At 46.7% G+C, this 14,177-nt stretch overlaps 1 protein-coding gene across 1 annotated transcript; it reads left to right on the top strand.

Moving 5' to 3' along the window:
* The first annotated feature begins 603 nt into the window (after positions 1–603).
* On the top strand, positions 604–13,326 carry LOC143958065 (uncharacterized). The gene is made up of 2 exons (XM_077467518.1): positions 604–1,044; positions 11,497–13,326. Exons 1-2 carry the CDS (start codon positions 652–654, stop codon positions 11,971–11,973), a joined length of 870 nt encoding a protein of 289 aa, XP_077323644.1. The 5' UTR covers positions 604–651; the 3' UTR covers positions 11,974–13,326.
* Positions 13,327–14,177: the final 851 nt, after the last annotated feature.

The raw sequence follows: 14,177 nt of genomic DNA on the forward strand, positions 1-14,177 counted from the left end.
CTCAGAAGAAAACAGAAAAAGCTGTGTTAATGTAATGAACAGACTGTATCAGAGCTGCCCATTTTTGTGTCTATAGTAACAGAATGAAAGGTATAGAAAATGTATTGAACTCCTTTTTATTACATTTTGAAAAAAGAAAACTAGACAAAGCAAAAACAATTAAAATCAACTGTAATTTCCTGTAATATACATAAGAATGCATTTCCATACCCCACAATATACATTTAATTACCTCATACCACTCAACATACAATTACCGATTCAAAACTTGGGTACTTTTTCAAATCTTACTCCTTCCTACATTTGAAAGACCACCCACCCTCTCCATCCAATAGTCCCCTTGGAAGAGAGAAGAAAAAAGAAAAAAGGAAAAAAAAAAGGGGGGGGGGAAGAAAAAAAAAGGGGGATGGGGAAGAGTGCAAACAATACATAACAATAAAAAGAAGGTACCAGGAGGGACCATAAATGGCTATAGAATTTGCACAGAATTTGCAACATCTTTACTGTTCTGTAGAATTTTTCACTTTTAGTTTCGTCTTTCCTGAGGTTCAACTTTTACTTATATATTGCACAGAGAAGGACTTACTGAAGATCAGATGACAGACAAGGAGATGCCAACATCAGATCAAGACATTTCTTTTTCCTTTAAACATGACAATTATAACGGCATCCCAAACTTATTTTTGGTCTTATTTCAAGACTGTGACAGCTACCGTCGTGGCTCTTCTATTTGTGCTGCTGGGGAGATTAATTGATGTTGATTTTAAATGTCCCAAAAACTATACACTGGCAATTGTCTACAGTGCGTTCTATATCTTTGTACCATGGCTGATTCTTCTGTTTCTTGGATGCAAGTTTTCAGGCGTATATCCAACACTTAAACTGTGCTGCGCAAAAGGGGGCTGTCGTAAAATCCACACCTTCGTTCAAATCACTACGGCTTCTACAATATGGATCATGATTGTATTAACTGATGGAGACTACATAGACTGTTTGTTTGGAACATCAGAAGACAAAGATGCTATAGTAAAACCAATAGCTAAGGTATGAGGTATTAATATATATTTATACTGTATATGCACAGTGACAGTTTGTTCATATTGCGAAAATTTTTGGGACGCCTGTCTTTACACGCACATGAACTTTAATGGCATCCCAGTTTTAGTCCGTAGAGTTCAATATTGAGTTGGCCCACCCTTTGCAGCTATAACAACTTCAACTCATCTGGGAAGGCCGTCCACAAGGTTTAGGAGGGTGTCTATGGGGATGTTTTTGTTTCATTCGTTTATATTGAAAGTAGGTATACCACATTACGGGTGCAACAAGCACCTGAACATGTACTACACCAACGGGGAACTGAAGAAGATATGTTGAGAAGCCAGAAATTGATTCCAAAGTTACCAAATCTGTGGTATTTGTTGCATAGACCATTTAAGTAACGTATGGATAACATTTAGGTCACCAGGAGGGTAGAACAGATATTGTAGAATTGGGAATAATGGACTTGATAGGCACATGTAAAAGTAATTAAACATTTTAATAATTCACATAAAAATCACAACATATACAGACAGTAATGTGTAATAAAAACACATAGGACTCAAAGTGATTCCCCTGGAGGATATACTGGAATATACTTCCTGTGTGCCAATACTGAAGGTATTGTAAATATGGCCACACTGATATGTATATATTCGTCGCAAATTGGTTTCCACATATCCTCATGGATTAAAAAATTGTGCTCTACATGTTTCGTGACCTGTCGCTTTTTCAGGAGCTTCAATATTTATAGTCAAAAAAACACTTTAGTTAAGATACAGGAAATATATCAACAATTATATATATATATATATATATATATATATATATATATATATATATATATATATTAGAAGTCGACCGATATATTGGCCGATATTTGCCGTTTTTTAATTAATCGGCATCTGCAGATTGTGCTGATAAAAAGACCGATTATAACTTCAGCGCGACTTGCAAATGACTTCTGTAATAGAAGTCAATGCAAGTTGCCTGAGTCTTCAGTGAAGCGACCTCCGACCTCCTCGGCAGTCTGCCAAAATGAGAAAAGAGATACAATGTTTATAATTCTGAATGAACTGAACTCTGTGTGTAGAAGTTCTCAGTTTAACCATTTAAAGACTAAATCTTTTCTGAAACTTGTTGCTTACAAGTAAAAATCCTGGCAGAAAATCACTTGGAACCCCCAAAAATTATATATATTTTTTTTTTCCTAGGGAATAAAATAGCGGTTGCTGCAATATTTTATGTCACATGGCATTTGCACAGAGGTCTTTCAAACGCAATTTTTTGGGAAAAAAAATACACTGATTTTAAAAAACAAAACAAAAAAAACAAAAAAAACAGTAAAGTTAGCCCATTTTTTTTTCATCCAAAAGTTTTGATTACCTGTTTTTATTTAATATTTAATATATAGTTGTTGTTTTTTTTTATCTAAATTATACATAGAAGTACACTGATTGGAGGTTTGTTTTGTTTAATAAATGTTTAAATGTAAGAAATTTTCTGTATCACTTATTAAGGCTGCTTTCACATTGGAGCGGGCAGGCGTTGACGGTAAAATGCTGCTAGTTTTAGCGGCGCTTTACTGTCATTTTAGCGGTGCTATTCAGCTGCTAGTGGGGCGCATATAACCCAGCTAGCGGCCGAGGAAGAGGTTAAATGCACCCGTGAAGCGCCGCTGCCAAATCGCATTTCATGTGGTGCCCATTAATATCAATGGGCAGGAGTGGTGGGGGAGGGGTATACACCACTCCAAAGGTGCTGCTTGCAGGACTTTTTTTTTAACATCCTGCCAGCTGTCTGTCTTTCACACAGACTGCAAGGGAGCTGTTTTGCAGGCACTTTACAGGTGCTATTTTTAGCCCAAAAGCGCCTGAAAAACTCCCCAGTGGGAAAGGTGTCTGTTAGATTTTATGAGATGAAGGGGGGGAAAAAAAATAAGGAAAAAATAAAAATAAAAAATAAAAATTGGCCTAACATATCGGCCCAAAAAAAATCGGCATCATATATCGGCCATCGGCCGCCGTGATTTCTAAATATCGCCACCGGCCAGAGAGAAACCCATATCAGTCAACCTCTAATATATATATGTGTGTACATCTTATGGGAAACATCACGTGCAGCAAAGTGCTCAAAAGGAAATTCAACACTCACTTGCGCCAAGGGTACCAAACCGCAAAGGAACCCCCAATAGAGATGAACGAATTTCCGACAGAATGGGAGGCGAACTTTAAAAACCTACAGGTCATATTTCCAGCCACAAAATACTTACTAGCTGTGCACACATGGTCCCATCACATGGACACTGACATAACACATGTATGAGGTGAATCTGGGATCGACAACTACAAGCATTCTTTTTTTATATGGGAAATTGTTGTGACAATTCAGGACTATGGAGCGCATGAACGCAATGGAGGAGAGGAAAGGTCAGGGTAGGCTATGAAGAAGGTGCAGGAGATGATCATCAGCACCGTGATAAAGAGCACTGACACCAGCACCGTGATATAGAGCACTGACACCAGCACCGTGATAGAGAGCACTGACACCAGCACCATGATAGAGTGCACTGACACCAGCACCGAGATAGAGTGCACTGACACCAGCACCGTGATAGAGTGCACTGACACCAGCACCGTGATAGAGTGCACTGACACCAGCACCGTGATAGAGTGCTGGTGTCAGTGCACTCTTTGTAGTAACACTGCAGAACCGCTCTGCAGTCACAATGCTGCACAGTGGAAATGCACTATACTATGCTTTCTATATGTGCAAGTATTTTATACGTGTATTACACACCTATATACTGACAAATAGTACACCTATACCAGTCCTTAACAGGACCTTTGTGGACCTAGTAGCTAGTGATTTGTAGACTGTCACTCAGTCACTACACTGATAAAAGACTGCTGCAGAATAGGACAGCAGTCAGCAGCAGTGCACCAGCACCCTATATATTGTACACCTATACCAGTCCTTACAAGGACCTTTGTGGACCTAGTAGCTAGTGATTTGCAGACTGTCCCTCAGTCACTACACTGATAAAAGACTGCTGCAGAATCGGTCAAGTATAATATTCTTTCTATATTTGGACATATAAATATAATATACTATATAATATATTTCTATATAAATATATTATACGTGTACAACCCTATATACTGTACACATATACCAGTCCTTAAAAGGACCTTTGTGGATCTAATAGTAATAGCTAGTGATTAAACTGACTGTCCCTGCTCCACACAGCGTCCTGTCCCTCCCTGCACTGCAATCACCAGCACAGCAGTGCACTAAACCCTATATACTGTACACCTATACCAGTCCTTAAAAGGACTTTTGTGGACCTAATAGCTAGCAATTTGTGTCACTACAGTCTCTCCCTGCTCCACACAGCGTCCTGTCCCTAAACTGACATAAGAGAATGTAAAATGGCCACCAGATCAGGTCTATTTATAAGGTAGGGGGAACGTCCAATTGTCCATGTGCTGAAATGTCTCAATTGGCTGTTCTGTACCCCATGATGGATGTGTCATCATAGGTCAAAGTTCTTTCACACTGTACACACATATGTCCGCCAGGCGAACAGCGGCAATAGTCCGCTGATTGGGCGAATCGCGAACACGCCAAATTCACCGCGAAGCGACCTCCGGGCGAACAGTTCGGCCATCCCTACCCCCCAACTGACCGAGGACCCTTGTATTTGAAGAGCAGCCGTGAATTAGTACACGTGTCAGGAATCAGGATGTGGGGGGACATACAAGGTAACTAGGAGTATAAAGAGTATGCATAATAAAGGAGGGTAGAACAAACAGGCAAAGTAAAGAAATAATAATATAATACTACTAATAATAAAATAATAAAACTATAAAAACAGTAAAACAATGGAATAGTAGAACAGTGAAACAACAAGTAACAGAATGTGGTCTGACCAGGAGTATTTAGCATATCATACATTCATAATTAATGTTTAATGGATTTCAACCCATATATTTCATAGACTCCAGTTGTGACCAAATAGTCCTTTGTGTCTATGTCTGTAGGCCAGTAGGCTTTCAAAGACATCATTTTGCTTTACCATCTCAATGACTTCAGATACATTAGGTGATAGATTAGTTTTCCATCCTCTAGTGATAAGTGTCCTGGCACCCAGCAGGATGAGAGTCAGGGGCGTAACTATAGGGGGTGCAGCAGTCGCGACCGCAACCGGGCCCTGTGATGCAGGGGGCCCATGCAGCCCCCTCTACATATGGCCGGCAGCAGCATAGGCAGCTAGGGGTACCAGTGCACCATGCACATGGGTGGCTGGAGGTGGAGGGTGACTAGCAGAGCTTTATGCTCGACTATCGCACTGGCTGCTCTTTAGTTGTGCATTCCCCGCATGACCTGTGTCCTCAGCCGGCTCCTCAGAGTACCCCTCTCCTGCTCCATGCATTGCCGCTCAGTCCGATGTCTGTTCTCCCTAGCCAGAGTCCCCCCCCCCCCCCCGAGTCCGGCACACACTGCACTGCATACTTCTCCCGGGTAAACAAACTTTAAGCACACAGATGCAGTGCAGCCCTATGAGAGCCCCCCGGAGGACACTGCAGGCTTGTCTACCAGCCCCCCTCCTCCACCGTCATACACAGATGATGAAAGGTCTTTCTGGGAGATATGCCGATCGCCCGTCCAGCACACTGGATGGAGCCCAGGCCAACATGGATGAGTGCGCGGCCTAGAGCTTGGTCATGGTGAGTGAGAGGACCCCATCCCCCACACATCATTACATACCCCGTCCATCTCCCCTGGGGACAGGGACCCCTTCTCACCTGGGGGCAGTAACTTCATCTGCCCTGGAGAAAAGGACCTCATCTCTTCTGGGGACGGGGACCCCATCCTGTCTAGGGACAGTCCCCCAATGGGGCACCTAAAAAATAAATAAAAAAATACTGATACCAGAGGTGGAACTACAGAGCTCACAAAGGTCATACCTGTGACCACGCCCTGGAGTTCCACCGGAGGACTCGGAGGGAAGGGCCCTGGCTGGGGTTCAGGGGGGCCCTTCATGGTTTTTTGCATCGGGGCCCTGAAGGTTCTAGTTACGCCACTGATGAGAGTAACAACTCTCCGACACTCTGGAGGGAAATGTTCTATACCTATATGTAGCCATGGTGTTGCAGATAGTAACAAACAATCTACCAAATCACCCAACTGCCAGACTTCATACATCACTTCCAGAGACAATGAACAGTCTTTTGCGAGCTTTGTTTTTGTTATTTTATTGGGGGGGTACGACTTGGATAGGGATAGGAGTATGGGATGCCCATAGGATAAAACTTTGTCATCATATTTAAGGATTTGAATACACTTTGAATAAAGTCAGAGCCAGAAGATATAATGTGCATATAGGATTTAATATTAGTTTCCTCCTGCATCTCCATGCAGACTGTTGCTCCTCCTGCGGCTCAACCCCCGCAGACTATTCCATCTAATGCCCCGTACACACTGTCGGACATTCCCGACCACAAAATTTTGTCCTAAACTGGTGTTGCATACACATGGTCGGACAAAGTTGTCAGAAAATCCGATCAGTCGGAAAGCGATGAAATTCGTTCGTTACGACAGGACCACGTAGAGGCTAGTAGCCAATAGCTTTGGTCTCGTAATTTGACCTGAACATGCTGCGTGGCACTTTGTCCAATCGGAAATTCTCTACAAACGATCGGAAAAAGTCAGATCGGATTTTTTTGTCTGAAAATTTGAGATCCTGCTCTCAAATTTTTTCCGGCGGAATTTCTGACGGAAAAAGTCAGATAGAGCCCACACACGATCGGATTTTCCGACAATATAATTCAATTGGACCTTTTGCGTCAGAATTTCTGACCATGTGTACGGGGCATAAGAGTTCTCTAACCATCCGACCATGTGGTGGCAGAGACATCACTAATGCCCGTGTAAAAGCAATGTTCTTTCACCTCCTGCACAAACTTGTAGTTACTGTATTGAAATATGACACATCCTCTTCTATTGGATAGTAGGTGGCCACTCTGAATAAGCTTCCCTCCTATGGCTCTTGTTGCTCGCTGCCACTAGGCCAGAGGCCTGCAGAACCTCTCCCCGGAGGCCCAGTGGGTTAAAAGCATATCTTCTAGGAAATATGGACTACTGTTCCCAGCCAGCCCAACTTGCAAATCATGAGCCCGCAGGCAGCATCGACTTGACACAGATCCCCACAGTCTCTTTTCTGGTCCAGGACTCCCCATCATCCACCGTGTGTAGGCACGGACTGGGACAAAAAATAGGCCTGGGCATTTTAGACTGAGCAGCCAACCTTTCCAGGGCCCGGGGGGGGGGGGGGCGGGGGGGGGGTTCGGTAGACATTAGCGGGAGCGGCTGGTGTTGGTCCGCCACACTGTAATGTGAAGGGACACTGTGATATAAAGGGAACTGCACTAAAAAGAGCCACTGCAATGATTACAGTGCCCTTTTACAGGGCAGTCCCCTTTATATTATAGTGTCCCAGTCCTATTGTGGCCATGCCAGTACTGTCTGTCTCCTATTGTGTGCATGGCCCAGTGACACTGACCTGCTCTCTGGCAGTGCGGTAGAGCGTGGCTCTCTCTCTGGTTGTGCAGGTACAGCGTGGCTCTCTCTCTGGTGGTGTGGTACAGCATGGCTCCCTCTGGTGGTGGGGGTACAGGGTGGCTCCCTCTGGTGGCTTGGGGACAGGATGCCTCCCTCTGGTGGCATGGGTACAGGGTGGCTCCCTCTGGTGGTGCGGGTACAGGGTGGCTCCCTCTGGTGGTGCAGGTACAAGGTGGCTCTCTCTGGTGATGCGGTGCAGAGTGGATCTCTCTGGGGGTGCGGTGCAGCGTGGTTTCCTCTGGGGGTGCAGTGCAGTGTAGCTCTCTCTGGTGTTGCGGTGCAGCGTGGCTCTCTCTGGTGGTGTGGTGCAGCTTGGCTCGCTCTGGGGGTGCGGTGCAGTGTGGCTCTCTCTGGGGGTGCGGTGCAGCGTGGCTCTCTCTGGTGGTGAGGTGCAGCGTGGCTCTCTCTGGTGGTGCGGTGCAGCGTGGCTCTCTCTGCGGGTGCGGTGCAGCATGGCTTTCTCTGGGCATGTGGTGCAGCGTGGCTCTCTCTGGTGGTGAGGTGCAGCGTGGCTCTCTCTGGGCGTGCGGTGCAGCGTGGCTCTCTCTGGGGGTGCGGTGCAGCGTGGCTCTCTCTGGTGGTGAGGTGCAGCATGGCTCTCTCTGGTGGTGCGGTGCAGCGTGACTCTCTCTGGTGGTGCGGTGCAGCGTGACTCTCTCTGGTGGTGCGGTCCAGTGTGGCTCTCTCTGGTGGTGCGGTGCAGCGTGACTCTCTCTGGTGGTGCGATGCAGCGTGACTCTCTCTGGTGGTGTGGTGCAGCGTGACTCTCTCTGGTGGTGCGATGCAGCGTGGCTCTATCTCTGGTGGTGCGGTCCAGTGTGGCTCTCTCTGGTGGTGCGGTGCAGCGTGACTCTCTCTGGTGGTGCGGTGCAGCGTTACTCTCTCTGGTGGTGTGGTGCAGCGTGACTCTCTCTGGTGGTGCGGTGCAGCGTGACTCTCTCTGGTGGTGCGATGCAGCGTGGCTCTATCTCTGGTGGTGCGGTGCAGCGTGGCTGGTTGTGCTGGGGCTATTAGTTCCCCCAGCACAGTCCTCTGTTTCATTTTCCATGTCTCCTGTAGTAGCTGCTACAAGCACTCCTCAGCTTGTTTATGGGTTTTCTCTTTCACCCCAGCAGAGTGCATGCTGGGGACTGTAGTCTGCTCCCTGCTGAGACCAATGGTGCCATGTATCTCTGGGACTACATTTCCCATGATGCCCCTCTAGTTTCTTCTGATTGGCCCTCTGTTTTGGCCAATGGGGAGGGAAAACGACCATATAGGAATGCCTTCTCTTCCCCTGCTGCCGACGTGAGAAGGGGAGGGGGAGCGAGGGGGGAATAATGACAGCAGCCTGCAGCTCTCCCCACTGTGCAGACACCCATGGCTGGAGGAGGAGAGCGGAACTGTCAGCGCGGCACTGAGGCTGAGCTGTGTGTGAGAGAGACACACAGCACAGCCCATGCAGCCGCCAGTTCCGCATGACACAGGCAAGGCCGTATGGCGGTAGGCGAGCGGGGGCCGTGGCCTGTGTTACCTATGAACAGGCCGCGGCCGCCGCTTACCCCCCGCTGTGCGGCCTGATCATCAACAGGCCACGGGCAGCCCCGGCCCAGTGGGCAAATGCCCGGTCTGCCCTATGGCCAGTCCGGGCCGGACCGTGTGTATTGATGAAGACTCCACTAGTGATTGTGTACTAGCAGAGTTCCCTTCACAGACTCCTTGGCACTTCCAGCCCCACTGTGGTAACACTCACCGAACTTCCAACAGCCCTGAGTCCTTGATGAGGAACTTTGACTGGACCATGCGTACCGCCAGTTTCACCTGCCCTTCTGCTCCAGGAGTTCCCTGCCATCCGACTGTGTGGTGGCAGAGACATTGTCAATGACCGTGTAGAGGCAATGTTCCCTTCACAGCTCTGCCTGGGCCTCTCCTGCGATCGACGCACCCCCCCCCCCCCCCAGATGGAGATGGCCTCCTGCGACTGACTAACATGCCATTCCTCACTTCATCCAGCCGACTCTTGACTGAGAATCACCTCAGCTTATATATGAGACCCGCCCCCTGCCAATCTCAATGGGGATTGGTCAGGGCTCGCTCACACATAAGCTGCCTGCCACTTCAGTTCCAGGCCCAGCCCCCTTTCCAGAACCTTCTCTCTGGAAACAGGGGGAGGCGCCCCAGAGCTAAAGCACAGGTGGTAACCCCCACAGCTACTCTAACCACTCCCAGCCCCCAGATCAAAAACAGACAGGACTAGCTTGCAGCGTAGGCCTGCCTAAATTTGCCTGTGCTGGATAAACCTAGTAAAATGACCTTACTAGCACATACCTATTGGTAGAGAGTGCTACAAATTGGTTTTGGTGTACAAATATATTTCAGGGGAGGCCAGAGATTTTAGGAAGTGAGATAATTGAAGGTATAAGTAGTGATCAGAGGTTAGGATGTGGAGTTCAATCTGCCCAAACGATTTAAGGGTCCTTTCTTTGAACATGTGTTCAAGAGTTGAGATTCCTCTCTTGTCCCATTTTTTGACAAGTGGGGTGATAATTGTTTCTAGGACCTCTAGAGCCCTTTCACACTGGGGCCGTGCCGTGTTAGCACTATAATGTTGCCCATGTTGTGGCGCAGCCAAATCACTTCGGCAGCGATGCCCATTTATTTCACTGGCCAGGGCATTTTGGGAGTGATGTATCCGCCGTTTCCAAAATGCCCCAAAGATGCTGCTTGCAGGACTCCCTTAATAGAATACTTTAAAAACCTGTGTCCTGTGTTTATTTTTGACACTTTTTTTTTAGGTGAATGGGTAGGGGTACAATGTACCCCATACTCACTCACATAGGGTGGGGGGGGCCGGGATCTGTGGGACCCCTTGTTAAAGGGGGCTTCCAGATTCCGATAAGCCCCCCGCCCGCAGACACCGACAACCAATGGCCAGGGTTGTCGGGAAGAGGCCCTTGTCCTCATCAACATGGATACAGGGTGCTTTGGGGTGGAGGGTGCAGAGCCCACTCTGGCGTGACTACTTTTCAAATCAATAGCATCCCATAGGGAACCATTGATTTCAATGGGCAGGGGCACTTTAGGAGCGGTGTATGCACCTCTCCTCCACCACCCCTGCCCATTGGAATGAATGGGCAGCACTTCTAAAGCGCCTAAAAAGCGCTTCCAAAGCGCCGCAACATGGACAGTTTTTAAACCCCTTCTTCAGCTGCTAGCGGGGGTTAAAAGCGCCCTGCTAGCGGCTAAAGAGAGCCGCTACAATGAGTGGCACTTTACCGCCAATGTTGCCGTGGCTGCAGGGAGAAAGCAGCTAAAGACCCCTTTCACAATGAGGTGCTTCCAAACTGCCAGTAAAACACTGAGCGCTTTTGAAGAGCTTTTCAGGGCCTTTGAGGCGTTTTCCATTTATTTCAATGGAGAGGGGTGCTTTTGAGGCGCTTTTTTCAGCTCTCCAAGCATGCTCCAAAGATGCCACTTGCAAGAGTTTTTTTCTCCTCCCCGCCAGCGCACCGCCCCAGGGTGAAATCCTCCATTGATTTTAATCGGAATCAGTTTTTTCGTGAGCTTTTCAGGCACTTTTTTTTTAACGCAAAAGCGCCTGATAACTCCTCAGTGTGAAAGGGGTCTAAGTGATTTCTTGATTCAACAGGTCTGGCAGTAATCAGGCAATTACTCTTTACAGCACTGTATATATATATATACATACAGTATATGCGTGGAAGTTTTTCTTTTCTTTTTTGCACTGATATACTGTACATTTTAAAGTACTTTGTCTCACGCTTGTATTTTGAATAAACATCCCCTAATGTCACGATGTTCCTCTAATGGATTTTTTTTTTTTTAATTCCTCTGCAGATTGTTGGATTTGGATGTATATGTCTGCTCATTGGACTTAAACTCTTCATATCATGCTGCATATGTGGAGATCATGGAGTAAGAAAATGGACAAACTGGCGTAAACAAAAGTACGAGGCCTGTCTGGTAAAAGAGATTGAAAAAGGAATAAGAAAGAAAGCAAACAAGATCCTTAAAGCTGAAGTGAAAGAGTTGATTATGAGTGAATATCCTGATGAAAAATTTAGAACTGATACAACTGATGCATCAAACTGGATGAAAAGGTTGGAAGAGATCATTACTACTGCCAAAGAAGAAGCATTAGATAAAGTAGCTGAAGTGGCAAGAAAAAGAAATGAAAACAGTGAAACAAATAATACAAGTGCATCAGGAGGATCAACCAATGGGGGTAGTGAAGGATCAGTCGATGGAAAAAACAAATCACATGAACATTTTGAAGTAGAATCAGAAAGTTCTCCATTGCTAGAAGATTTCTGAGTTAAAAAAAAAAAAAGCAATAATTAAATTACGGTTGGCAAACAGAACAGCAGAACATCAGACATTGAAGCCCCAGGGATTGATATCTTCCGGTGGTCATTATTTGGGTTTGTGCCGATTACCACCAAAACCAACATTTCTGGGGTTAGAATCTGTCAGAAAGTGTTGCTTTTGAACCTCTGCAGAGAGACCACTGCTTTTATAAAGCAGAACGATGGGCACGTACAGTTAAAAACCAAACAAGACAAATCTAGAGATGTGTGGATGGGTTGGATGCGGGGCTTTCACCACTTTCAGCCCCGGACCATTTTGCTGGCTTAAGACCAGAGCACTTTTTGCGATTCGCCGCTGCTTCGCTTTAACTGACAATTGTGCGGTCGTGCGCCGTGGCTCCCAAACAAGAGCTTTCTTTTGGTGGTATTTGATCGCCTCTGCGGTTTTTATTTTTTGCGCTATAAACAAAAATAGAGCGACAATTTTGAAAAAAAAAACGCATTATTTTTTACTTTTTGTTATAATAAATATCCCACAAAAATATCTAAAAAAAAAAAAATGTTTCCCTCAGTTTAGGCCGATACGTATTCTTCTACATAATTTTGGTAAAAAAAAAATCGCAATAAGAGATGATTGATTGGTTTGCGCAAAAGTTATAGCGTTTACACAACAGGGAATATTTTTGTGGCATTTTTATTAATATTTTTTTTTTTACTAGTAATGGCAGTGATCAGCGATTTTTATTGTGACTGCGACATTATGGCGGACACATCGGACATTTTTGACACATTTTTGGGACCATTGTCATTTATACAGCAATCAGTGCTATACAAATGCACTGATTACTATGTGTAAATGACACTGGCTGCGAAGGGGTTAACCAGTGGGTGGCAGTGTAGGGGTTAAGTGTTCCTAGGGGAGTGTTACTAACTGTGGGGGGGCTGGGCTGTGTTATAGTGAACGCTGATCTCTGCTCCAATCACATGGAGCAGAGATCATGTTTACAATGGCATCTCCCCGTTCAGCCGCCCCGTGAGACGATCGCAGGTATCCCAGCGCCGATCGAGTCCGCGGGACTCGCGACCGGACTCACGGGAGTCCCGACCGGCACACGAGCGCGCCGGCGGCGGCGCGAAGGCAATGGCAGGGCGGCATATAAAAACGGACGTACCTGTACGCCAATATGCCTACCTGTGCCATTCTGCCGACGTACATCGGCGTGCGCCGGTCGGGAAGTGGTTAAACTATATTTCCCTGGGGCCCATCAGGTCAACAGTGGGACCCAAGAGGTGGGAGCAGAAGAGGGACTTTTATTTCATTTTTGGGGTGTAGGCAGGTAAAGTCAGTGCAGCTGTTCCACTGCACCTTGGGGAGGGGGGGGCGGGGTTTGGAGGGGCCCTGTCTGGAAGGCTGTATGGGGGCCCCTTGATTTATAACAGCGGCCCTGGTTGGATGTACTATTCCAACAAGATCCCAGATGCCTTAGTATTTACCTACACAAAGGCAGCCTTAGATACTGTAATTGCCTAGACTGGCAGCTCTGACACTTTTCTGCACCTGCTTTTCCCCAAACTTAGGTTTGCAGGTTTGTTTTTACCTTTGTCCTTTTTTATGTTTTTTTAATTGTTTTTAAGTCCCGGTCTGTATTGTTTTCCTTCATTGGGCTGTTCAATATCATATATATATATAGAACCTATATTGTTTTTCCCTGCACAATGGTTTTCCACTGGTTCTCCGCAATGTTTGGTTTGCTTTACTGAATTTTCCCCCCTTTCCCAAGGCACCCCCCATGTTGAGGGCACGCGGCCTGGTACGGCTCAGGAGGGGGGCGCTCGCTCGCCCCCCTTTCCTGGCCGGCCGGGTAGCGTGCTCGGACAAGGGTCTGTTGTGGACTTTGGGGGAACCCCCACGCCGATTTTTTTCGGCGTTGGGATTCCCCTTTAAGTCCATACCAGGCGGCGGGGCCAGCGACATCTCCTTCGCGGGCCCTGCCTACCTGTATACCCGCTTGAAATGAGCGGACTTTTCTCCGGGCGGGAAAAGTTCGCTCATTTCAAAAGTACGGCGGACTGGCACACACACGGGCGGATTGTCCACCGAAATGCAAGTCCAACGGACTGTATTTCCAACATTCTGTAATACTTAGTCTTAGACTGCACGCTGAAAAAGTCAGCTGAAGCCCACACACGAGCGGACTGTCCGCTGAAATG

This window comes from Lithobates pipiens, unplaced genomic scaffold (genome assembly GCF_037356315.1).
Source record: "Lithobates pipiens isolate NorthernLeopardFrog02 unplaced genomic scaffold, aLitPip1_a1.2 Scaffold_56, whole genome shotgun sequence".
Lineage (NCBI taxonomy): Eukaryota > Metazoa > Chordata > Amphibia > Anura > Ranidae > Lithobates > Lithobates pipiens.